At 48.9% G+C, this 22,384-nt stretch overlaps 1 protein-coding gene across 2 annotated transcripts; it reads left to right on the top strand.

Moving 5' to 3' along the window:
- Positions 1 to 2,190: 2,190 nt before the first annotated feature.
- On the top strand, positions 2,191 to 22,095 carry LOC126545198 (transmembrane protein 229B-like). 2 transcript variants are annotated; one of them, XM_055078292.2, is made up of 4 exons: positions 2,191 to 2,460; positions 6,521 to 6,555; positions 16,340 to 16,471; positions 19,106 to 22,095. In XM_055078292.2, the coding sequence occupies exons 1-4, from the start codon at positions 2,439 to 2,441 to the stop codon at positions 19,676 to 19,678; spliced, it is 762 nt and encodes a 253-aa protein (XP_054934267.1). In that variant the 5' UTR covers positions 2,191 to 2,438; the 3' UTR covers positions 19,679 to 22,095. The 2 variants fall into 2 exon arrangements, with proteins under 2 accessions (XP_054934267.1, XP_072141187.1); XM_072285086.1 differs by lacking the exon at positions 16,340 to 16,471 and having other exon boundaries at positions 2,193 to 2,460.
- Positions 22,096 to 22,384: the final 289 nt, after the last annotated feature.

The raw sequence follows: 22,384 nt of genomic DNA, 5'->3' as shown, positions 1-22,384 counted from the left end.
CTCGAAACACAGCACTTTCTGCAACTCGCTGACGTTTCACCATCGCTTCACCGGCGCGATATTCGGGAATGGACCGAAGTCATCGTATCCGTTCTCAAGTAGCTGTGGGGCGGCTTTAGCGCCGCGCTTCCTCTTCTTAGAGAGTGACGCTCTACTTCTGTCGCTATTCACCTCTATTCGCCGGAGACCTGGCTGTTCTGTCGGCGCGGCGGAGGAGCGGAGCTGCTTTTATACCCCCGTGGTGACGTCACGGCTTATATCCGCATCTGCGCATGCGCGGCCTCCGTACGGCGCGGCGACGCAAAGCTACGGTGACGCGGTACTGGCGCGCGCGATAACGTCATTACTCAGCGAGGTATGGCTGCGCACGTTCGCCGGCCTAACCGCCAGCTTAAACAGCCTCGCTGTTACCAACCGACCGACCGACCGACCGACCGAATTCGCTCAATAGACGAGGACGATAGGTGAAGACGACATACACATAGCGTAACTTTCAACTTGTTTATTCGAAAATCTGGTTATCCCTTATATGCGCTTACACACGTGACACCAGACATGCGCACTGCACTTATTACACGTGCAAAATCCTTAGTTCCTCTTCTGTCAACGTCAGGGACGCTATACTCACAAATTTTTCTATTTCGTCACATATCGACTTCGATAATAAGCCTTGTCCATTGATTGCGATTCTGGGATATAACGGTGCAGCTATTAAATTTTGGAATGCAGGTGCACATTTCGCAGTGTGCGGCGAGACGCCAGTTGTCTCTGTTTTCGACATTATTGCAATGTTCCCTTAGGCAGTCATTGACTTGCCCAACTAAGTGTCCTGACCGTCAATACCTTGAACAATGTTGCCGTGTATAGATAACGCGATTACCCCGAATATCACATGTTGTGTCTTGCGTACATTCAGCACGGACTTGGGGGAAGTTGGTTTCAAGAATAAATATAAGATGTTAGTCCAGCCGTCTTCCTGTCGCTTTGTCAATGTCTGCCTCTCGAATTCTTTTCCCTTTTCAATATCGCTGACATTCTCGGATTATAAGTTTCATAACATTGATAATGACATCAGGCTGCGGGGAGATTAGCAAGTGTCACAATGCTTACGCATACTTAGACAACTCCCAGTGGAGCTTCTGTGTCATTTTTTAAAGCGTTTAGGAAGTACGGCGACGTTTACAACTGGGAAAGGCTTTCGGTAAATCGAATTTCCTCAGGACCTATCAAGCATGGATTTATTTATAGGTGAGACGACTTACTACGTGCTTTCCGTATAGTTGCAGCGAACAATGGTTTGAGTAGAGATTGATGTACTCTCGGGGTTTTGTAAGAAGAGCTTAACATGGACCTTGACCTGTTTTCATCGTTGAATCACAGGCAGACTATTCTCATCATTCTGCAGCAGGTCTATTGTTCCGAAGAAGGTCCAGCGTCGCAGGCCTGGAGCGGACAAGACTAGAAAATATTTCACGATAAGTCATTAAGCAAGTTGGTTGCCCGTTCGTCCCATGTCATATGTCCGTGTTTACCCCTTACTGATATGGTCTTGCAAGCTGCAACTACGTGATTTACAATATCGATCTTGGTTAAATCTCATTGTACCCACCAGTGCTATGTAGTGTTTCTGAATAAGCACTATGTGAAAATAATGTACACAAAGTAACTAAATGTTTGAAGAAAAATTTCTGCATGAAATTCAAGAGCCCGTGGGTTACGAGTAAGGATCGGCAGACAGGCGGACGCCTTATTTACCATTACTGCAACGTGCGTTCCGAAGAGCAAACTTCTAGCAGCACGCATACTTTCGCCGTGCCCATTTTGTCGCAGCGCGCACGTGAAGCCGTCAGTGATTTGGGCGCCAATCAACCCGGCGTTTCCATGTTGGGGCCAGCGGCTCTCGCAGTTTCTTCGAATGCAAAGTCTGAGGAATGGGTGGCTTTTACGATTTCCCATTTTTGTTTGCGTAAAGGCCGAACAGAGGAGCTGCCCCGAAGCGACCTAAATTTTTCGCGGCCCGTTAAAGTGCAGGTACGCGCTATAGCAAGCCTGTGCACGGCATTGATCTACAACGGGCGCTCGGCAACGCGCGCCTTCCGTCGTGGCCGGAGAGGGCAAAACGGGAGCGGACGAGACACGTGATCCGCGTGCAAAGGTCCTCGTGCTGCTACCGTGAACGACGTACAGATTGCATCGAGGACAATAATCGGAAGCACTCGGCAGGCGCCTTTCGTATCCGCACTGCGCCCGGTGCATATCGGGCGCCGTGTTGAGAGGGCTGCGCCGGATCGAGTGGAGGGAAAGGGGCGCGCAGCAGGAAGCTGGCACAGCTGCGCCGCTTCTCGCGACGCGGTGACGCCGCAGCGCTATCGCCCATATGTTGCGTGCGCGCGCGCTGTCATGTGAGCCCGCGGATACTGCGCGTGACTTCCAGGGGAATGCCACCACCCGCAAGACAAGGTGAGCCGCACGATCCGTATAACGGGGTCCATTATTTGTGGATTCCTTCCGAGCAATTTTATTAAAACCTGGTCGTCTGTGGCGCCAGACTGCGTCATAATTACCAAGGGTAATTTTCGTTCTTCGTAAATATCCTCACGGGCCACCACGCCGCCGTTACCGCTAGAATCAGTCACTCGGTACGACATATGATGAAAGGAACAGGAAATGGATCGCATTCATACTGGCAGCGATAAAAGGAAGAAAACTCGAACGCAAAGAAAACGTCGAAATACACGGGACGAGCGCTGGTTCGCTTCGTGTCTTTCTTTGTGTGCGTGTTTTGTTAAGTTTCATGCTGCCAGTATAATGCAAGCGCAACCAACTAGCCCGCGTTTCGCTTTGACGATGGAAATTGGAATGGATTACTACCGAATGACTGGGTTCGCTCCGACTAGCTTAATCGCTCGTACTTGATAACGCTTCCTAAAAACGGTCGCCTGCAAATTGCGACAACCAACGAGATGATTTACAAGGCGCTGACAAGCGGCTGTTACAAACGAAAAGCTGTATCAGTTAGTACTCCGACCTGGCTGATAGTCCGGGTGCAGAAGGAAGTGGCAAGCGCCAGTTTCGGAGCACTTGCTTTTTCGAATGATTTTGAGATGCACATCATAGATATCATCACATCATGCATTTAATGCAGTGTGCTCTTTACTACCAATAAAGCACCTCTAAACGGTTTACATAAGTCAACGGTGTTACGTGCGGTCTGCTAATATTCATGTGGTGCAAAAAGGTAGCAATAAATAAAGATTTTCGCCGCCGAAATCATAGAATCTGCGAATGCCTCTGGCCACTGCAATTCAGAGCGCCGGCACGTACGTGTTCGCTTTGCGAATCGCTGTTGAACAGCTGCAGATTTCCCTGCAGTGCTTATTATTGCTGGGCTGATCGACGAACAATTCTTGTTTCGATGAAGAGTGCATTTCACGGGAGCGAAGAAATATAAACTAGAGGAACCAGAGATGCACTTCATCTAGGTCGCGTGTTTTGTCAGAACACAGCCGAGGATAATACGGAAAGCAAGCGTAAGGAAAATCATTGGTCTTGCCGAGCACATAATCCATGAAGGTCTAATGATTTTTCCTTTTCGTGACGCAACCACGGCACGCAGTTTTCCTTGACGCTCGTAAGAGGCTTCGCTTGGGGCACAAATCAAGGTTTTCCTGACGAGCTGTTCGCTCCACTGCAGGTACCAGGACTTCCCGCTGACAATTCTCTCTCTCTCTCTCTCTCTCTCTGATTTTACGCCCTAGGTGACGTCGAATATGCGTGAAAGGATAACGATGCGCTTTGAGGATCTGGTCATTTGTAAAACAATCAGGCATAGCAAATTAGTCAGGGTGCGTTCATTCTGCAGAACGACACTAGGCTAGCGCCTCGCAGTTCGAGCGCGTCAAAAACGGTGGCTTGGCGGGATGGTTAGTCTCTTTCACGTGGCTAAAAAGATGCAGTCAATTACAGTATGACATCGAACGAAGCACAGCCGCCGCTTTGCGCCGATGTTAGTACGCCTTCGCACACGTTTTACGGCTAACGCGTGACAGTGAAAAAAACGCTCATTAACACTTAAGGTTAGTCAGCCTTGTACGGAACATGTTCCATCAGTAAACTGCCAAATATGTATATCCTGAACTCAGTCTCTAAAATATTTATCCAGCGAGTGAACGCAAGAAAATTATAATTCATTCGCTACTGGAAGTTTCTTTGCTTAGCTTGGCTACTACGGTGCTTGATTTAACTAAAGACATTATGGAGACCGCCATCGCTTGCACAATCACGCCGAAACTGTTCGCGACCTCGTCATGGAACCCATGTGCTATCACTCGAAAAAGTCAAGATGTGTTTATGCTGCAGTTCGGGTAGCTTTAGCTTACATAAACGCAAGTTTGATGCTGAAGAATATTGTTACGGGGATGTTGGAAGTATAGAAAGACTGTATTTACAATATATATACCCCGAACAACACGAATATTGTTACGGGGATGTTGGAAGTATAGAAAGACTAATGAATTAGGTGAGATAATCCCAAGCCGTTATTGCGCGTCTACATTGAACATTGCTTTCACCCATTCATTTTGCCCCACTCACTCTGGCAGCTCTCCACCATTCATAGCACCTAGTTTCTTTCCAATGGAACCGATTTTACTCGACTCATCTGGTATCTGCTCTATTATTAACAAACTAAAAAGATCCTCTTCGTGTGGTATTGATAGCATTACGTCCAAATTCTTGCAAGGTACTACCGAATATAGTTCCATTATATTAAACTTGATTTTTACAAAATCTCTGAACAATAGCTCCTTGCCCAGAGACTGGAAAAAAGGAAAGGTGATTCCACTTCACAAGTCAGGCGACACCCATAACCCGTACAACTACAGACCTATTTCCTTGACATCAGTACCATGTAAAATATTTGAACACATAATTTTCTCTCATCTTGTCAACTTTTTGGAATCAAACCAGTTTTTCCATAACAGTCAACATGGGTTCCGTAAGTCCTTCTCATGCGAAACGCAGTTATTAACATTTTGTAGCGATCTCCATACTTTCCTAGACGCTGGCTTTGTAGTAGACTGTATATTTTTAGATTTTGCAAAAGCCTTCGACAGAGTTAACCACCACTTACTCCTACTAAAACTCGGCCAGCTAAATATTGATCCCCTGGTCTTCAACTGGATTCGAGAGTTTCTTTCTAACCGTACACAATATGTAAGCATTAATGATAATGATTCTCCTGAAGTTCCGGTCGGTTCAGGGGTACCTCAAAGCTCTGTTTTGGCACCCTTACTTTTCTTAATCTATATCAACGATCTTCCTAACCAAATTGCAAGTTCCATTTGTCTATTTGCTGACGACTGTGTTATATACCGCAAGATTGAAAGCACTAACGATACTTTAACACTCCAGGATGATCTCAGTAACACTGCAGCATGGTGCAAGCATTGGCTAATGCAACTAAACACTTCTAAATGCAAAACAATGAGAATTTCCCGTAACCAGTCAGCTTGCCCCGCCTACATACTTAATGATACTCCCCTTGACCCAGTACTTTTTTACAAATATCTCGGTGTGTATATTGCTAACAATCTTTCATGGAAAAGACACATCGAATACATCACGTCGAAAGCTAACCGCATGCTAGGCTATCTCAGACGTAACTTTTCTTTAGCTCCACCGAAACTAAAACAACAACTCTACGTCACTTATGTCAGGCCTAACCTCGAATACGCATGCTCGATATGGGACCCTGGCCATGCTACTCTAATAAATATCCTTGAAAGTGTCCAAAATCGATCGGTCCGCTTCATTCTTAACAATTATCACCGTACTTCTAGCGTTACTAACATGAAACTTGCTCTTGGCATTCCCCTTCTCTCTTCCCGAAGAAAATTATCTCGTCTTTCGCTCTTTCATAAAATCTACTATCATAACGACGAGCTCAAGTCCCGGTACATTACACCAGCATCTTATGTCTCCGCACGTATCGATCATCGCTTCAAAGTTCATGTACCTGCGCAGCGCACAGTTACCTACTCACACTCGTTCTTGCCGAGAACATGTCATGAGTGGAACCACCTGCCTGCGTCACTAGTCGCTATCACTGATACAGACCGTTTTCGCAGAGCACTATCAAACGAATTGTAAGCCTACTTCAAAACTGCGTCAATATCACGTTGTCACCTATTGCTATCGTTTTCTTTCATTGCTATTATTCCATGTTTTCGTTTTTTATATTCTTGTTACTTGATTTCTGAGTGTTTATTTTTGCCTTGTTACTTTTGTGCTTATTTACTTGTTGTTGCTGTATATTATTTGCGGTATAACTGTTCTTCACTTCTCCTTGTATTTATTTTATATGTACTGATATTCTAATGCCCCTCCCCTCTATAATGCTTCTTGTAAGCCCTGAGGGTAATAATAAATAAATAAATAAATAAATAAATAAATAAACACACAGCAGCCAGCGTCTCGCGACCTTCTTCTTCCTCTCTCTCCTTTCATCCTTCCGTAACAGGACCCCCGGATGGTGAAGCGCCGTCTCGGCGCATGGTAGGCGAAGAATTGCGAGCGAAGTATGGCTTCAGCCGCGAAATGTGCATGACGTCAACAGGCGTCGGACTTGAGGATGCATCAAACCGCAGCGGCGAAATCTCGTAATTTACATCGTTAACTTGACGTAGAACTTCATAAGGCCCTGTGTAGCGAAAGAGAAGCGTCTGGGAGAGGCCAACCCGACGACATGGTGACCAAAGGAGCACCCAAGCACCTGGCGCGAACTTAACATCGTGATGGCACCGGTCATAAGGCTCTTGTTGTATATGCTGCGAGGCTAACAAACGAGATCGGGCGACTTGATGTGCCATGTGAGCGCGATCGATGACTTCACGAGAGTACTCAGTTGCAACATGTGGCACAGAAGGTAGGATAGTGTCAAACGGCAATGTGGGGTCGCGACCATACAAAATATAAAAGGGTGAATATCCTGCGGTGTCATGTCGGGACGAGTTATACGCGAACGTCACGTAGGCCACCGTGGCGTTCTAGTCGCGGCGATCGTTGGAGACGTACATCGACAGCATCTCTGTGATTATTCGGTTGAGACGTTCCGTAAGGCCGTTAGTTTGTGGGTGGTAGGCGGTGGACAGCTTCTGCTCAGTGGCACAAGAGCGGACGAGGTCGTCGGCAACTCGAGACAAGTACGAGAGGCCGCGGTCTGTAAGTAACTATCGAGGGAACTTCAATTGAGTGGAGTCGTCCGACAGGTGGCAGGGGAGGTTTCTTCCAGCGCTGACACAATTCGCAAGTTGCGACATAACGATGCACAGAGCGGTAGAGACCCGGCCAGAAGAACCGGTGTCGTACGCGGTCGTATGTACGCAAAACTCCAAGGTGTCCCGCCGTCGGTGCATCGTGAATTTGTTCGAGAGCGACGGATCGCAGATGACGACGAAGGATTAGGAGCAACTCAGGGCCGTCAGGGTTGATATTTCGGCGGTAGAGGATGCCGTCGTGCAGCACGAACATGCGGCACGTGCCGTCAGTGCTGCCATATTGCACTCCGGCGGTGATGGAGTGCAAGGATTCGTCGCGTTGTTGTTCAGCGCGCATGTCGGCTATGTCCGTAAAATTCATTACGCAGGTCACCGGATCATGCGCAGCGGGATCAGGGGGATCCACGGGGTGACGAGAGAGGCAGTAAGCGTTCTTGTGGAGGCGTTCAGTCTTGTAATTGACAGTAAATTAAAATTCCTGGAGCCGCAAAGCCCAGCGACCAAGCCGTCCGGTCGGGTCCTGGAGGGAAGACAGCCAGCAGAGTGCGTGGTGGTCTGTAACGACCAAAAACATGCCGCCGTACAAATATGGCCGGAACTTGGCGACAGCCCAAACTAAAGCCAAGCACTCCCGCTGGGTGATGGAGTAATTGGTCTCACCAGGGGACAGCAGGCGACTCGCGTAAGCTATCATGCACTCGGTACCATTCTGTCGTTGGGCGAGAACAGCGCCGATGCCATGACCGCTTGCGTCGGTGGACTTCGGTCGAGGCAGATGGATCAAAGTGGGCAAGTATAGGAGGGGTGGTCAGAAACCCGATGAGAGCGGCGAACGCGTGAGCCTGCTCCGGGCCCCATGAGAAGGGCGTGTTCTTCTTTAGAAGAACACGCCCTTCACGATCTATCAAAGGTCGAGCAACGTCGGCGAAGTTTCTGACGAAACGGCGAAAGTAAGAACACAGGCCGACGAAGCAGCGCACGTCAAAAACAGAACATCGGACACTGAAACTGCGTACGGCGCGAACTTTTTCCAGATCTTGTTGGACACCGGATGCGTCAACGAGGTGTCCCAACACGGTAATCTGACGGCGCCCAAATTGACACTTCGAAGAGTTCAATTGGAGGCCGGCTGAGGCCGGCCTCCAACTGGAGTCTGGTAAGGTGGCTGCGAACATGCATGGGAGAAAAAACAATAACGTCGTCAAGGTAACAAAGAGAGGGGATCCATTAGTAGCCTCGCAAAAGAGAGTCCATCATACGTTCAAATGTCGCGGGAACATTGCATAGGCCAAAGGGCATGACTTCGAACTGATATAAGCCATCAGGCGTGGTGAAGGCCGTATTTTCACAGTCCATTTCATTAACTGAAATCTGCCAGTAGCCGGATCGAAGATCGATAGACGAGAAGTATTTAGCTCTGTGCAAGCAGTCCAAGGCGTCATCGATCCGTGGTAGTGGGTAGACGTCTCCTCGCGTGATCTTGTTTAGGTGGCGATCATCGATCTGTCTTTTTCACAAGGACGACAGGCGAAGCCCAAGGGCTGGCTGATGGCTCGACGACCCCTTTGGGGAGCATTTTGTCCACCTCTGATTGGATGATTCAACCTTCGGCGGGCGATACACGATAGGGACGCCGACGAATACGATTCGTGTCTCCAGTGTTTATACGGTGGTGAACAACAGATATTTGGCCTAAAGGCCTGCCGCCGAAATCAAAGGTGTCACTGTACGATTCAAGCAGGAGGCGTACGTCCATGGCCTGTGCAGAGGTGAGGTCAGGTGCAATCATTTTCGCGAAGTTATCCGTTCAGGAACCAGAGCTGTGAGCTGCAATTGGCGCTAATAAACCACTCGCGGCTTTCAGACTCTCAATGTCAAATTCGGAACCACTAGAAACGCTGGCCAGAAACATGCCGGCCGGAATAACTTGAGGGCACAGGCTTAAATTCAGAAGCGGTAGAACGACGCCGTCATTAGTAACCCTTACCAGCGTATGCGGAACAGCAACGTTCCGGTTCAAAAGCACGTCGATTATGGGGTGAAGCACATATTCATCGTCAGGAACCTGTGGCTAGGCGGTCAAAGTGACGTAAGTAACTGCTTCGGGCGACAGACGCACATCGTGAAGTGAGCACAAGTGCGGTGGGTAGGTGCTCGGAGGATCGGCGAGTTGAGGAAGTTCTAGCTCAAGAACGCCGGTCGCGCAGTCGATGAGAGCAGGATGTGTGGATAAAAAGTCCAATCTAAGGATAACGTCGTGAGGGCAGTTGTCGATCACAGCATAGAGAACAGAAGTAGGGCGGCCGGCTATACTGAAACGCGCAGTGCACATTCCAAGAAGAACCAGTATTGTTAAGAACGGCCAGCTGCAGTGCAAGTTTGCCACCCAGTTGCGACTGGGGAAGCAACATCTCGGGAGCATCGCCGCCAACCTCTAGCCACAGCGTGACTAAATCGACTTTGTGTCGGGGAACAAGACGCGCATCCCCCACTCTCCGTCGCTTCAGCTAGGATGCGTTCGGTTAAGCAGGCTTTGTGCTGAAACCGCCGCCAACCTCTAGCCTCATCGCCGTTGCGACGGAATGAGTTCGGCGGGCCAACTCTTGTTCCCAAACTCCCCAGCGCGGACCTGATCTGCTACGGGTGCGCGAGTTGCCGCGGGAACACCGTTTGGCGCTGCTTCCCATGCACCGACCAAGACGCAAGACAACGCGCTACCCGGAACGGCTCCGAGTTCTACGGGGCCCCTGTGACGTCGGTTCCGGACCTTCGCACGTGTGCGCATTTGTGTGTGTAGACCGTCCTGTGGGGAGGCGGCTAGTTTACGATGACGAAACGAACGTTCGCATCACCCTGTATCGGGAGAGGACCGAGTGTTTAAAAACCGCTGTTTTGTGGCTGCACATGACATTCTCTCTCAAGCAGTCATGTTAGACTGATGTACTTTCTCAAACAGTCATGTTAGACTGATATAAATACTGTAAATAAACCCATATTCCTCGTTCTCGATGAGAAGCAGTCCTTCCCTTCATCAACGTCCTCAGCGTTGATACGTTGGACGACGGCATGGGCCAGCTACCTTCTAATTCATGCCCAACACCAATCTTGACAACGGATCACGAGCGATGGGATTGAGCCCCCAATCCTGACAGTATGCTGCTGTCGGCCACACGAAGCACTCGGGCAGATGCTGGGATGAGGACCTTCTTTAAACGTCTACGTGGGCTAGCACTCATCACAGATTGGTGGGCTCCAGTGTCGACGAGTGTTGGGAAAGGTACGCCGCCTATTTTAACGTCAATTGCACGTCCCTTTTTGAGCACAGACAGATGATTTGCTGCCGTAGTAGGCAATGCAGGACCACCTCCGAGGGCTGCGTTTCTTAGTTTTCCGAAAGGGTGCGGCCAAAAGCCACAGGGGACGAAAGGCGACGTGGCTGCGGTGAACGGGAAGATGGGCGACGTGTTTGCGGTAAACGAGACTGGTGTCCGCGCGGCGATGGTGAGCGACTGTACCACGTGTTCTAGCAGAGTTGTCGGCGCTGTTATACCCGGCGGTGGGCGAAACATTGCGGGCATTTCCATCAAAACGGCTCCGGTTGGTCGGCGTGCGAGGTGTTGAGGGCCACGAGTTGCGACAGTATCGGGCGACATGACCAATGCAGCGGCAGGTGAAACATGTCGGCTGGTCGTCCGCAGTTCTCCACTCAGTCGGGTTGCGATAACGCAGAGAGAAGCGTCGGGATGGAGCGAAAATAGTAGAAGGGCGTGCGTTACTTCTGGGATTTGCGACAGCACAGACAGAATGTAAACCAATGTTATCAAGTTCCTGGCGAACGATGGCTTGTACGATGGGAATTGAAAAAGTGGTAGCATCAGGGCTATACGCGAACAGAACGCTGCGGGCGCCATCGCATCTAGTTCACGTCGAACGATTCGCACCGCGTCCTGTGATGGCGACGCATGCCGCCGTGCGGGTTGATCTTCACACGTCGACGTTGCGGCAGTATTGGGAAGTCTGGCGAATGGTTACAAGACGCGTAGGCTTTTGGCCTGCTCGAATTGTCGGCACTCTTTAATGATAGCATCAACTGTAGAGCAGCTTTTGCACATGAGCAGATTAAAGGCGTCGTCTGCAACGTCCTTAAGCACGTGCCCGACCTTCTCAGTTTCTGTCATGTCATGATCGGCTTTACGACAAAGTGCCAGCACGTGCTAGATGTACGAGACATAGGACTCCGTGGCTGATTGGGCACGCGAGGTCGGTTCCTGCTTTGCGGCAATTTTACAGCCGGCTGGTTTGCCAAACAACTCTGTCAACTTCTCTTTGCATTGGTCCTAGCTCGTTAGCTCCTCTTCGTAGTTTTCGTACCACACCTTTGCCGTGCCTCTTAGGTAGAACAACAGGTTAGCTAGCATAAGCGCAGGGTCCCATCTGTTGATTCCACTCACGCGTTCGTGAGTGGAATCCACTTTTCAACGTCGGTGCCATCGGTCCCGCAGAAAGTTTCAGGATCCTTGGGCTGCACAACCACAACCGAAGGTGACAGCGACGTAGCTGGGGATGGTGATGTTGGAGGCGGCAACAATGTTGATCCCGCGGGCTCACCGTCATTCATGGTGCGGACGGTGATGCGACGCTCCCACCAATATGTTACGGGGATGTTGGAAGTATAGAAAAACTGTATTTACAATATATATATATATATATATATATATATATATATATATATATATATATATATATATATATATATATATATATATATATACAGTGAAGCAGACGCGCGTATGAAGCGGTTTATTAAATAGACCACTTCATACGCGCGTCTGCTCTTCACTGTGAATATTTACCCGGACACAGAACTGCTTTTTTTCTGATATATATATATATATATATATATATATATATATATATATATATATATATACACAAGATGAGTCAGAGTAGTTATGATGGCTGACCACCAACAACACGCAGCAGCCAGCGTCTCGCGATAATCTTCCTCTCTCTCCTTTCGTCTTTCCGTAACAATATCGTAACACGAGCACTGCAGAGAAGACGGGGACAAGATGGAAAAAAACACACGAAATTACCAACACGCACCAGCCTTTACCCTTGTCAGCCGAAAGATAAAGTTATTACTAAATTCAGGACAACATTCATTTGGGCTAGATGTTGCATACTTGAATTAGGAAGGAACAGCGCCAACTAAGACGATCACAAGCCAGGAGAACGACACAGGACAAGCGCCACCTGGCGCTTGTCCTGTGTCGTTCTCCTCACTTGTGATCGTCTTAGTTGGCGCTGTTCGTTCCTTATTACTAAATGGTAACCTCAAGTTAGGACGGAGTGAATTATGGGGCGTATGTCATCCATGGATAAGTTTACAATTACGCTGGTAAATAAAAAATACATTATATCGGAGCAATGCTTAAGCGTTAAAATTTCTTAGTCGTAAGTTGTATTACAAAATTCTGATACTTCGTATTTGCATCCCGACGCAACATAGACTGCTACACCCCCTCCTCGCCTATCAATTCAATTTAAAGCGCAGTCAGCATAACCATCAAAGTACAGCCGAGCACTGCTGCCATGATACCATGTTTCGGTTAGCATAATAATATTAAACATGACAGAGAACAGATTAAATACGTTACTTCCTAATGCGAAATTTGAGCGCAGCAAATAAGCTGTTTCACCTTTTCGATAGATTGAGGCAAAGAAATCGAGCAACACATGTATGCGCTATCACAGAATTTTTTTTTTAATTTTTCACACGTATTCCTTTAACAAAGACTCCACTAACAGTTCTTGACAGTCATGAAGGAAGCTTTGTGGTCGGAGAAATAGACTGATATATGTTCGACTTGGTACACCAATGCTTGATTCTCAAAGACGAGATCTATACAAGTGCCTCGCGAGGTTGTCACAGCCGTGGGACGCGTTACGAGCGAGAGGAACGGGATGTTCTCCCGCATAAGTGTTAGGAAATTGCTGTTTGTCTTTATGTCAAGCCGCCACCGATCTGGCTCTCTGATTGCCACCGCACAGGGCGAACGGCAGCGGCAATTTCGGCTCGGGCGGTGCACATATACAGATCCGCCGCCACCGATCTGGCTCTCTGATTGCCACCGCACAGGGGTTGCATTGGAGGAGGAGCGAAGAAAGGAATTAAGTTCGAGCCGGCGCTTTGACAACCGGAGACTCGCAGGAAGAGGGGGGAGGGGGGCGGCGTGTACACCCAGCGGCAAACGATGGGGGCAGAAGCGCGCGCAGCAAGCGGACAACACGATAAAGGGAGGAGGGAAGAGATAGCAGCGACTGACTGATGCCGCTGACGCCGATAGTGAGTCAACCCCAGCTGCGGAGTTGGTTTCAGGGACAACGCCGCCGATGCCGACACAAACAATATGATACCCTCGCTTCCGCAGCGCTAAGAACCAGGTCTAGCCGTGGGAAGGTGGTCACGTATTCGTCGACGTGCCGGGGCCTACGTGAAATAACCGGCGCGTCGGCAACTGAAGAGCACCCTATCCGCCACACAAGAACAGGGGGGGGGGGGGGGGACCCTTGCCTCCTCTTTCTGCATGGCGGCGACGGTGTTCTATGCAGTCACGTTATCTTGACTCTCTAGCGGCGTCAGCGGCATCCAGCGGTATCAGTCGGTCGCTGCTAGCGCTGGGGGGATGAAAGGGGGGCGGAGCTGGTTACGAGGCCGACGACAACGCCGACGACGACGCGAAACCCAGGAACGGACGCCAAAGAGCTGCGCTCTAAAAAAATCTCAGTGCCCTTCCACTATGTGAAGAAGGATGACCAGCGAAGCTCTGTATGGGCCAGTCACCAGGTCTGGCCATTTTGAGCTGACAAGCACAAAGCATACATTGCGCGGTAAGGATCATGTCTGCAAAGCATTACATTGCTACGCGCCGCGGAAAGATCTGAAATTTCAAACCGAAAGCCGTTTTCCCTTCTCCTTGCGGCCGCTGCGCTCCGAGCCGGACGGTGGCGTACTCGCGTCCCTGCGCCTACGTACTCGGGTCTGCAGTGTGACGTCGCTCGTTGCGACACGTGACTTCGAGGATTATTCCAGGCACCATGTGTGATCAGTGTGATCTGTTGTTTGAATTGAAGTTTAGAGAAATAATAAAACACACAAATGGAGTGTCTGCGTGTTTTTTGTTTCACTTCGCACCGAAGCAAGAGAGATGTACTTTCGATTCATCTGCTTGTTCCCACGGTCGTGCGGTCACGTGCGCAGGTACCGAAACTATGCCATTTTGTACCGTGTTCCAGCGCGTGATCATGCTCTGCGATCCGCTTGTTCTGCCTGAGTATTCGTGTAGCAGTGAATTATACTGCTAGTCATGTTTCCTTGTGCACAGCGCACAAAGTCGTGTGCTGCGCGAACGGGACAACAGCTCGCGCGCGACGCCGTCAGCGGAACTGCGTAGCAGCGAAAAAAAAAGCGAGGAGAAAAAGAATGAAGGCGGGGCCTGTGACGTGTGCGTCACGTGATCCTCGAGGTTCGGTATGGGAGAACACAGGGAAGGAATTTCGCTTGCAGAGGGTTAGACGGGGCCAGTGGAGAGAGCGTCTTGCTTAGCAGTGGAGCTCGCATGCTGAAATCACGGGTTCACGGCACTGAAATATTTCCATCGCGGCTATTAATGAGCCGATTCGAAATTTTTTGCGGCAGGACGCTCCCTACAAGACACGTAACAACTTCCAGCGTATAACGAAAATTTGCTATGGGGCTTGGTGAGGGGTCCTTTAATGGCGAACTGCACCTCCGCCGCGGGTCGGCCCGGCATTGCACTACCTCCAGCATCGGGCCACGTATGGGGAGTTTCTTGCTTACTACAACGGCACGAAAATTTCCTTGGGCGGTAGAGGTATACAGCTTCGCTGTAAAATTCTAATTATTTCTTGTTTATAGGGTGCAGATCGAGCACTCAACTGCAGAACGGAAATGCTGGAGTTAGGTTGTAACCGTAAACGATGCGGTATCAAGAAATCGTGATATTCCGTGACAACTTTAGCGAGTGTTCTCAGTAGCCTCAGAAACAGCGCGCATAATCCTACCAAGATCACGTTATTCTAACATTTGCACAGCATCAGGGCTATCATTTTCCCTTGCATAGATGTTCCCGGGGCGCGTAGGTTCTAATACCAGGTCTGTTCTACTCTGCACTGGGTAAGAGTGAAAGAGACCTAAAGGAATGGGATGAATGAGGGGAAGAGGAGTAAATGCTTATGTACATGCCTTCCACTCGTCTAGTTTCATGTCTTGCAGGAACTTCAACAGCGCTTTCGTTGGCCACCTTGCAGTTGTAGAATCAGGCCATGGGACAAGAATAGCGTCTTCCGTCAGTGGTCGGCTGCCAACGCTGGCTAGGAAATTATCCGGCACCATGTATGCTAGGCAACCACATATGTGTTACAGCGTTTCAGGCTTCTGACAGAGCTCACGGTCAGGACCGGTGGATAAGGTCCCAACCGAATTCTGCGTAGCAGTGACGTTTGGCTCTGCATAAGCTTCGGAGACAAACGCAACTTTCCATCTGGGTAGATTACATATAGGCATCGGTAATGTTGCCAACGTGAGCTGTGTGTGTCTTTGTAAGGTCCTGCATGAGCGCATTGATCAGTGAGTTAGTGTCAGGTCGCGACGACCGTATACGTCATTCAGATGTGCCGTGCGGAACGTGCAGTCATTCATCGGAGAACGTAGAACACGTTCTATTAAGCTGCCCTAAATTAGAACAGCAAATATGTGCTTTGAAGGCAACATTGATGATCCTTATTAATTGTCCTTTCGGCATAGCAAGGTTACTTGGGTCATGGGATAACGTATCATTACAGCGATCACCTCTGAAAGCTTGAATAACATTCTTTAGTGAAAGTGTCATTGTATCAGTGCATTAATACTTTGTACGTCCTTGTGTGTTATTTATATGCCAGAGCAATGTGTGTGAATTAGAGATTGATTTGTGTGCTGTTCTTTTCTATGTTGACTCTTGTTTATGCATATACTTACGAAATGTGCTTTATTACAGGACCAGTTGTTTGCATTTCAAATCACCTCATGCTGTCAACCTTCGCTCAGTGGAAAATCTATTGTTTGCGGAGAAGCCACGGACACAACATTTGCTAACGTTTCCAATGTAATCAGAATAAATCACTCACAGGTAATCCGCACTTCACCATGAGGTGCAGAATAAAGTTATTTGGTGAATATTTATTGAATAGGTGATTTTTCATGCCAGTAATGTCCGCCTATGCCAGTAATTGAGCTAAAGGATTAAAATTGTATTATCTGCTGCAATCATTTAAAAATATTCTATCAAGTTTAAAGATTGCGGTAAGAATAATCAAATATGACTGTCAAAATCAGGGAAATGTTTCCTGTATAACCTGCTGCATATTCGCATGCCATCCTCGAGTCGCTATAACTTATGAGCACCTCAGCAGACCCATGAACCTCTCTGCCAACCATCGACGACACAGTATATCTTGTAATCATGGCACCCCAGTTGAAACTTCGTAGTAGCAACCTCCACTATCCCAACTATCCTGGTTGAAACTTCATTACAATGACTGTCTATCAAGCGGCCACGCTTACGTAGAGTTATCTGTTGCGCATGAGGCGGCATAGTTTTCTTATATTTAATGCTACCTAGTCCATGTGCCACCTCGGCACATTCATTCTGGCGGATCGGTCACGAATGGGCACACACCAGTATCACACACACAGTGCCGCAGTTGTCTGTTCACACACAACTAGCGGCCCATGTTGTCAGTAGGCAGCACATACCTGGTGGCCCAAGCTAGGAGACAACTTTGGTTCTTGGTTATGTGCAACTGCTTATTGTGCAAGATCATCTAACTCATAACCGGCCATAACTGGCCAAAGTATCTAAAAAAGCTATAACATTAAAACAGACAATATGATGTGAATGAGTATAACATGGCATGTTATACACTACTTAAAACTGTCATCCGACACTAGATAGGGACAATAAATGGCGTTTGCCATCTAGCTGGTACAGTTGGGCTAGGCTCACCAGCGGCTGGCATGCTAGCGCAGGTAGATCTCCTTTGGTTGAATTACGTTTGCATTCTTTGGCTACTTCACGCACTTTCCGGGCGCCATGTATCTCAGTATGTTTGTATTTAACCGTTTTCCCGCCTGCCTGGCTCACTGAGTAGTCTGCGGTTGAATGGGTAGCGCATCGGGAACTGAGGAAACTGGGTTCGAAACCAACTATCGGACCGGACCAACTTGAATCAATGAGTATGTGCCAATGTGTAAATACGTGCCGCTCTTCAGCGAACCTCTTTGACGCCGTCATGATTCACTGTAGATGCGGGACTGGATACATATAGGTGCCGCTTTTCGAAGAAACTCTTTGACGCCGACTAGGAGCACTGGGTTTGTGCCATTCGGTCTCTGCTGATCTTCAGTGAGCCTCTTTGCCGCTCATCAATGAATGTCTCTGACGCCAACTTTGGTAACTAGGTATGTGCTACTGGTAATGTGCGGCTCTGCAATGACGAATAAGATCCATAAATTTCTCCGATGCTCAGCGGAACAGAACCCACGTCACAAGGGCTCCGCCAATACAGCAAGCCGGCACACTAGCAGGCTGCGCCATAAATGCACCTGCTATGTGCCGCTTTTAATGAACGCCTTTCACGAGAACACTTCAGCGAGCTGTGCCATGAATGCACTGAGTATGTGCCGTTTTTAAATGAACCCCTCGCCAACGTGGGTCACTGAGTATGTGCCACTGAGTGTGCGGTAAGCGAGCGAACAATTCCCAGCGTTCGTAGGCACCAGCGCGGCACGCTTTTTGTCTCAGAGACCACGCGCGGACTTTAGGCAGCGCCACTAGATGGCGCAGCGTGTCCAGAAAGAAGCGCGAGAGAGCAACCTGGTGATCGCATGACGCGTTCCTCAGCGTTCGCCGCGCACCAGTTCACCATGCGTTTCGGATGCCACCCCAGGCTTCGCGGCGGCGGCTTTAGATGGCACTGAGTATTCTTAGAAAACCAACTTAGGGTTTAGGAAGCGCGTAACGGGGGTTCGGCTGCAGTACACGTCTCATATATAACTCGTTTCGACGGTGGCAATACATTGTGTCGCTATATTGATCGTATACTAAACGCGTTACCGTCTACAGTCATCGTGAGATGCGTTCTGCTGAATTTTTTAGTTGATACAATACGTTAGTACGAAACTGCAGTATCGTGTTTACTTTGGCGAGCAATAAAACGGAAACAGGTGTATTATATTTTCCAAGTCATAAATTCTCTTATTTATTCTCTTTCTCAACAGTTTTGCTGTCGCTGCGGTAAACAGAACAATATAGTAGTGCCGCTCGGCCTTACGTTGTGTTATTTTGTAGTTTTCGTTTACGTGCGTATTGGTGGCTCACGTCGTTCCCGGGGCCAAACTCTAACCATGAGCAGTTGAGTGTTTTTTTCTCCCGTCTCCAAGGTGGCGTTGGTCATTCGTGTTCAGCGCTACAGTTGAACGAGTTACGTGTAGGCGTCGGGAGCGCACACTGGCGTTTTGACTGCATCCCAACATTTTGATCGTACAGGATCGTCGGCTAATGGAAAGTCTATGCGAATAAAAAACCTCTCTTCTCTGATTTTCATTCCGTACTTGGGAGAAGCGACTGTCTTGCTGTACGTTTTATTCTACGCTTGACCGTCGAATGATTCTGCTCACCTAAGCCTTGGCAGACGAACTGCTATGTGCACGATTTACACACGCTGTCTGCGAGACATATGAGGACATATGATTTTCTCTACAGGTCAGTGTTAACTACCCGACCATGGCGGCCACCAGCGGCGGGCCTCTGGAGACAAAGCGCTGCCTTCGGTTGTCCCTTGCCTGGCGGCTGTACCTGTACGCACTTCATGGCTACTTCATCGAGGTCACCTTCACCGCCTTCTGGGATCTGCTGGTGTATGGAAGCCTCGAGCTGCGCGGCTTCAGCAGTGTCTGGAGCCTTGCCATCTACTCCATTTCCTGCATCGCCATGGAAAAGATCAACAGCTTAATGCAAAGGCGGTGGCTTCTCGCCAGAGCGCTGGCTCACACTTGCTGGATTTACGCCTGGGAGTTCACGACGGGCTCTGTGCTGAGGTCTATGGGGTCGTGTCCCTGGGACTACCGGGACTTCCGGTACAACATTTACGGTTTGGTGACACTTGAGTACGCGCCACTTTGGTTCTTTTGCGGACTGCTCTTCGAACTGCTCCTTGCGCCCAACATGAACAGACTGGTGTGGATGTGCGAACAAGCCGAATCTGTAGTGGACGTGAGGGACGGCTTTGCCGCAGCCGCAGCGAGGAACGGATACATCGCGTGGAAGAGACAATAGGGAGCTTTAGTTTGCATGCGTGAATGGCCTAAAAAGCGGCTGATGCTAGTGAAATGTCTATGCAGCACGTAGTCGTTAAAACGCAACCATTCAGTCTTTTGGTTCAACAAGAATGCACATGCAATACGAGAACTATTCTAACGCGCTGCAGTTCAACAAAACGTCACAAGTTGTCGCTAACAGCGTTGTTGCTGTCGTTCACATGTCTGGTAAACCGGTGTTCTGTGGCGAGTAATACGTTTACGGGCAAGCAAAAACTCTCTATTAATCATAACAATCTGTTCCGCAGGTGATGCTAGGCTGAAACATACATGGTTCACGTCACCAGCAAGGTCTTTTAACGCGACAGCGTTAAGGACCCCGTGCCGCAGAAAATCCGGCGTTGGCGTCCAGCGTCGGACGTCGTGTCGGCAGAAATAATTTCAAACCACACATACCCAGGTCCTCCATGTGGCGCAAGGAAGTTACCGAACTAATTGAATTTCTCAAGCTAAAATACGTAGAAATATTATAAAGTATGACTTACACATAACCTACAGACATGATAGCGTCGGAGTGTAATTTAAATATGCGAGAAAACATCATACTGATGCGCGAATACCCAAACGAACCTCTTTACCAACGTTTTTACCATTCATGAATCGGCCGCGGCGTCCGCCAATTTCGTGCGCCGGCGCGCGAATATCTTGGAGGCCACGGAGCGGCACGCCCGGTTCCTTGCAACACCTTCCGATGGCGCTCTCCTCCGCCTCATCGCGGCCCACGCAAGAGGCCGCGTTTCTACCAGAAAGCCCACCTTAGTGCATAGCGTTTGCCGCCAGCGTTTCCCGATGACATTACGGTTACATACACTGCAGTTGCTGGGAAGCGTGATAAGCAGTCAGGGATATTTGAATGCTATCACGTTCCACTCTTAAAGGCGAAGCTGAAGCGTCCCCCAAATTTTTCTCCACGTTTCACGCTGGTGCGTTGCCCTTTGGAACTCTTCTAGAAGAGTGACGTTTTTACTTCAAATCATCCCTAGCGTTATTACTGGTTCGTAAAACCGCTTGCCTAATGCTTATTGCGTTTAAGTCTCATACCGAAAAAAAATCAATAAAAGAAACAATAGCACACCGAAATATCGAAGGCACAGCTGCAATTCGCCGAGTGCTTGATAGATGGCGTCACAATACTGCACCGCAGCAATACAGACGCTTCAGCAAGACGGGTGTTATCTACGCCTTGCTGACGAAAGTTCCTCCGCATGTGAGGTGATGCGGTGATTGATAAGCAAGAACACGTACGCCAGCGGTGCATGCACAGTGTGGAATACCTGACGTTATTATAGCACGTCGTTTGAGTGAGAGCTTAAAGGGAACAGACGGACAGACAATGAACTTTTAACGCGACAGCGTTAAGGAGCTCGTGTCGCAGAAAAGCCGGTGTCGTCGGCGTCGGTGTCGTCGTCAGCGGCGTTGGCCGTGAGCAATAAACCCCAGAAGGCACTTCATAAATAAAAAAACACCTTGCAAGATGGGCTGGTGGGAATCGAACCAGGTTCTCCGGAGTGGGAGACGGAGACGCTACCACTCAGCCACGAGTTCGTTCATTCAAACGGGCACGAAATCGCCTCTAGTGAATGCGGTGTTCCCTTTGAAACGAGCCGTAGAAAGTTATACTGCGGTGTATATCGGTAATTATGACCATGTAACTTACAGAAGTCGCAGTTTCACGAGTAGCGAAGTACGTTTTCGCTACATTTCTTCTGCGCTCTGCGCACACGCAGAGCCATCTTGCGGCAAACACAGAAGACCCCCTCCTCGCAATGTACGGCTCTGCCCCGACACGTGGCGCGCCACTCGCCCCATGATCGCGTCCGCTTTCATGGCTTGTCGGGGCCCGGCTATCTGTGCCGATCGCGACGTTTGGCTGGCGTAGCGTGTTTGAGTAGGCGGTGCGAACGGGGTGCGATAACGCTATCGCGTTCCACTCTTCAAGGCGAAGCTTAAGCGTCCTGCAATTTTTGTTTTGACTTTACCCATCGCCGATTCCACGTCTTCATAGAAGCTTTCGACTTCCTGGTCATCATGACTGGATGTGAAATTTTTTTTTATAAACCGCTGGGCTGGCAAACCCGAAATATATATATAAAAATGCCGATCACACGCACCGTGGGATTTGTTATGAGCGAAGCCTCCTGTGATTGATTAATGTGGTGAATTGGGTGTGCTGGTACATATTTGAAAAAGCGGCAGCGCAAAAAAAAAAAAAAGAAAAGGAAACCGACGGATACGAGACGACAAGGACGAGAGCTGTGCTGGTTGCTTTGATTGACGATAGTTAGTAATGATGTACACTTCGGTTGTTTATTATTTTCATCGTTTAGTGCCATACGAGAATGGTGAGTTGATGTTAAACGTACTTTGCGTGCACCATTCCTGTTTGTCTGCGTAGCACACAGAACACTTATGGTGCCATATTTCCTTGAGGCGTTGTTGTGCGCCATTGTTCATAACTTCTGAGAGGGTTGAGCATTGTCATTGCCTCATATGGCACATCGCATCGTGGCAGAAGTGTGAAGCCTTAATTGAACTATGGGGCTCTTTCACAATTTCGTTGCAGTGGTTGTCCGTGAAGCAGCCACCGCGCTCGACGAGGAGCACGGTGACGAGCCAATCCGATGTGCTGCTCATTGTTTTCAATGTCGAGTAATCGGCACAACTG

Source organism: Dermacentor andersoni, chromosome 10 (assembly GCF_023375885.2).
Source record: "Dermacentor andersoni chromosome 10, qqDerAnde1_hic_scaffold, whole genome shotgun sequence".
NCBI lineage: Eukaryota > Metazoa > Arthropoda > Arachnida > Ixodida > Ixodidae > Dermacentor > Dermacentor andersoni.
Note: the sequence above shows the minus strand (reverse complement) of the source record. Positions and strands in the feature narration are given on the sequence as shown.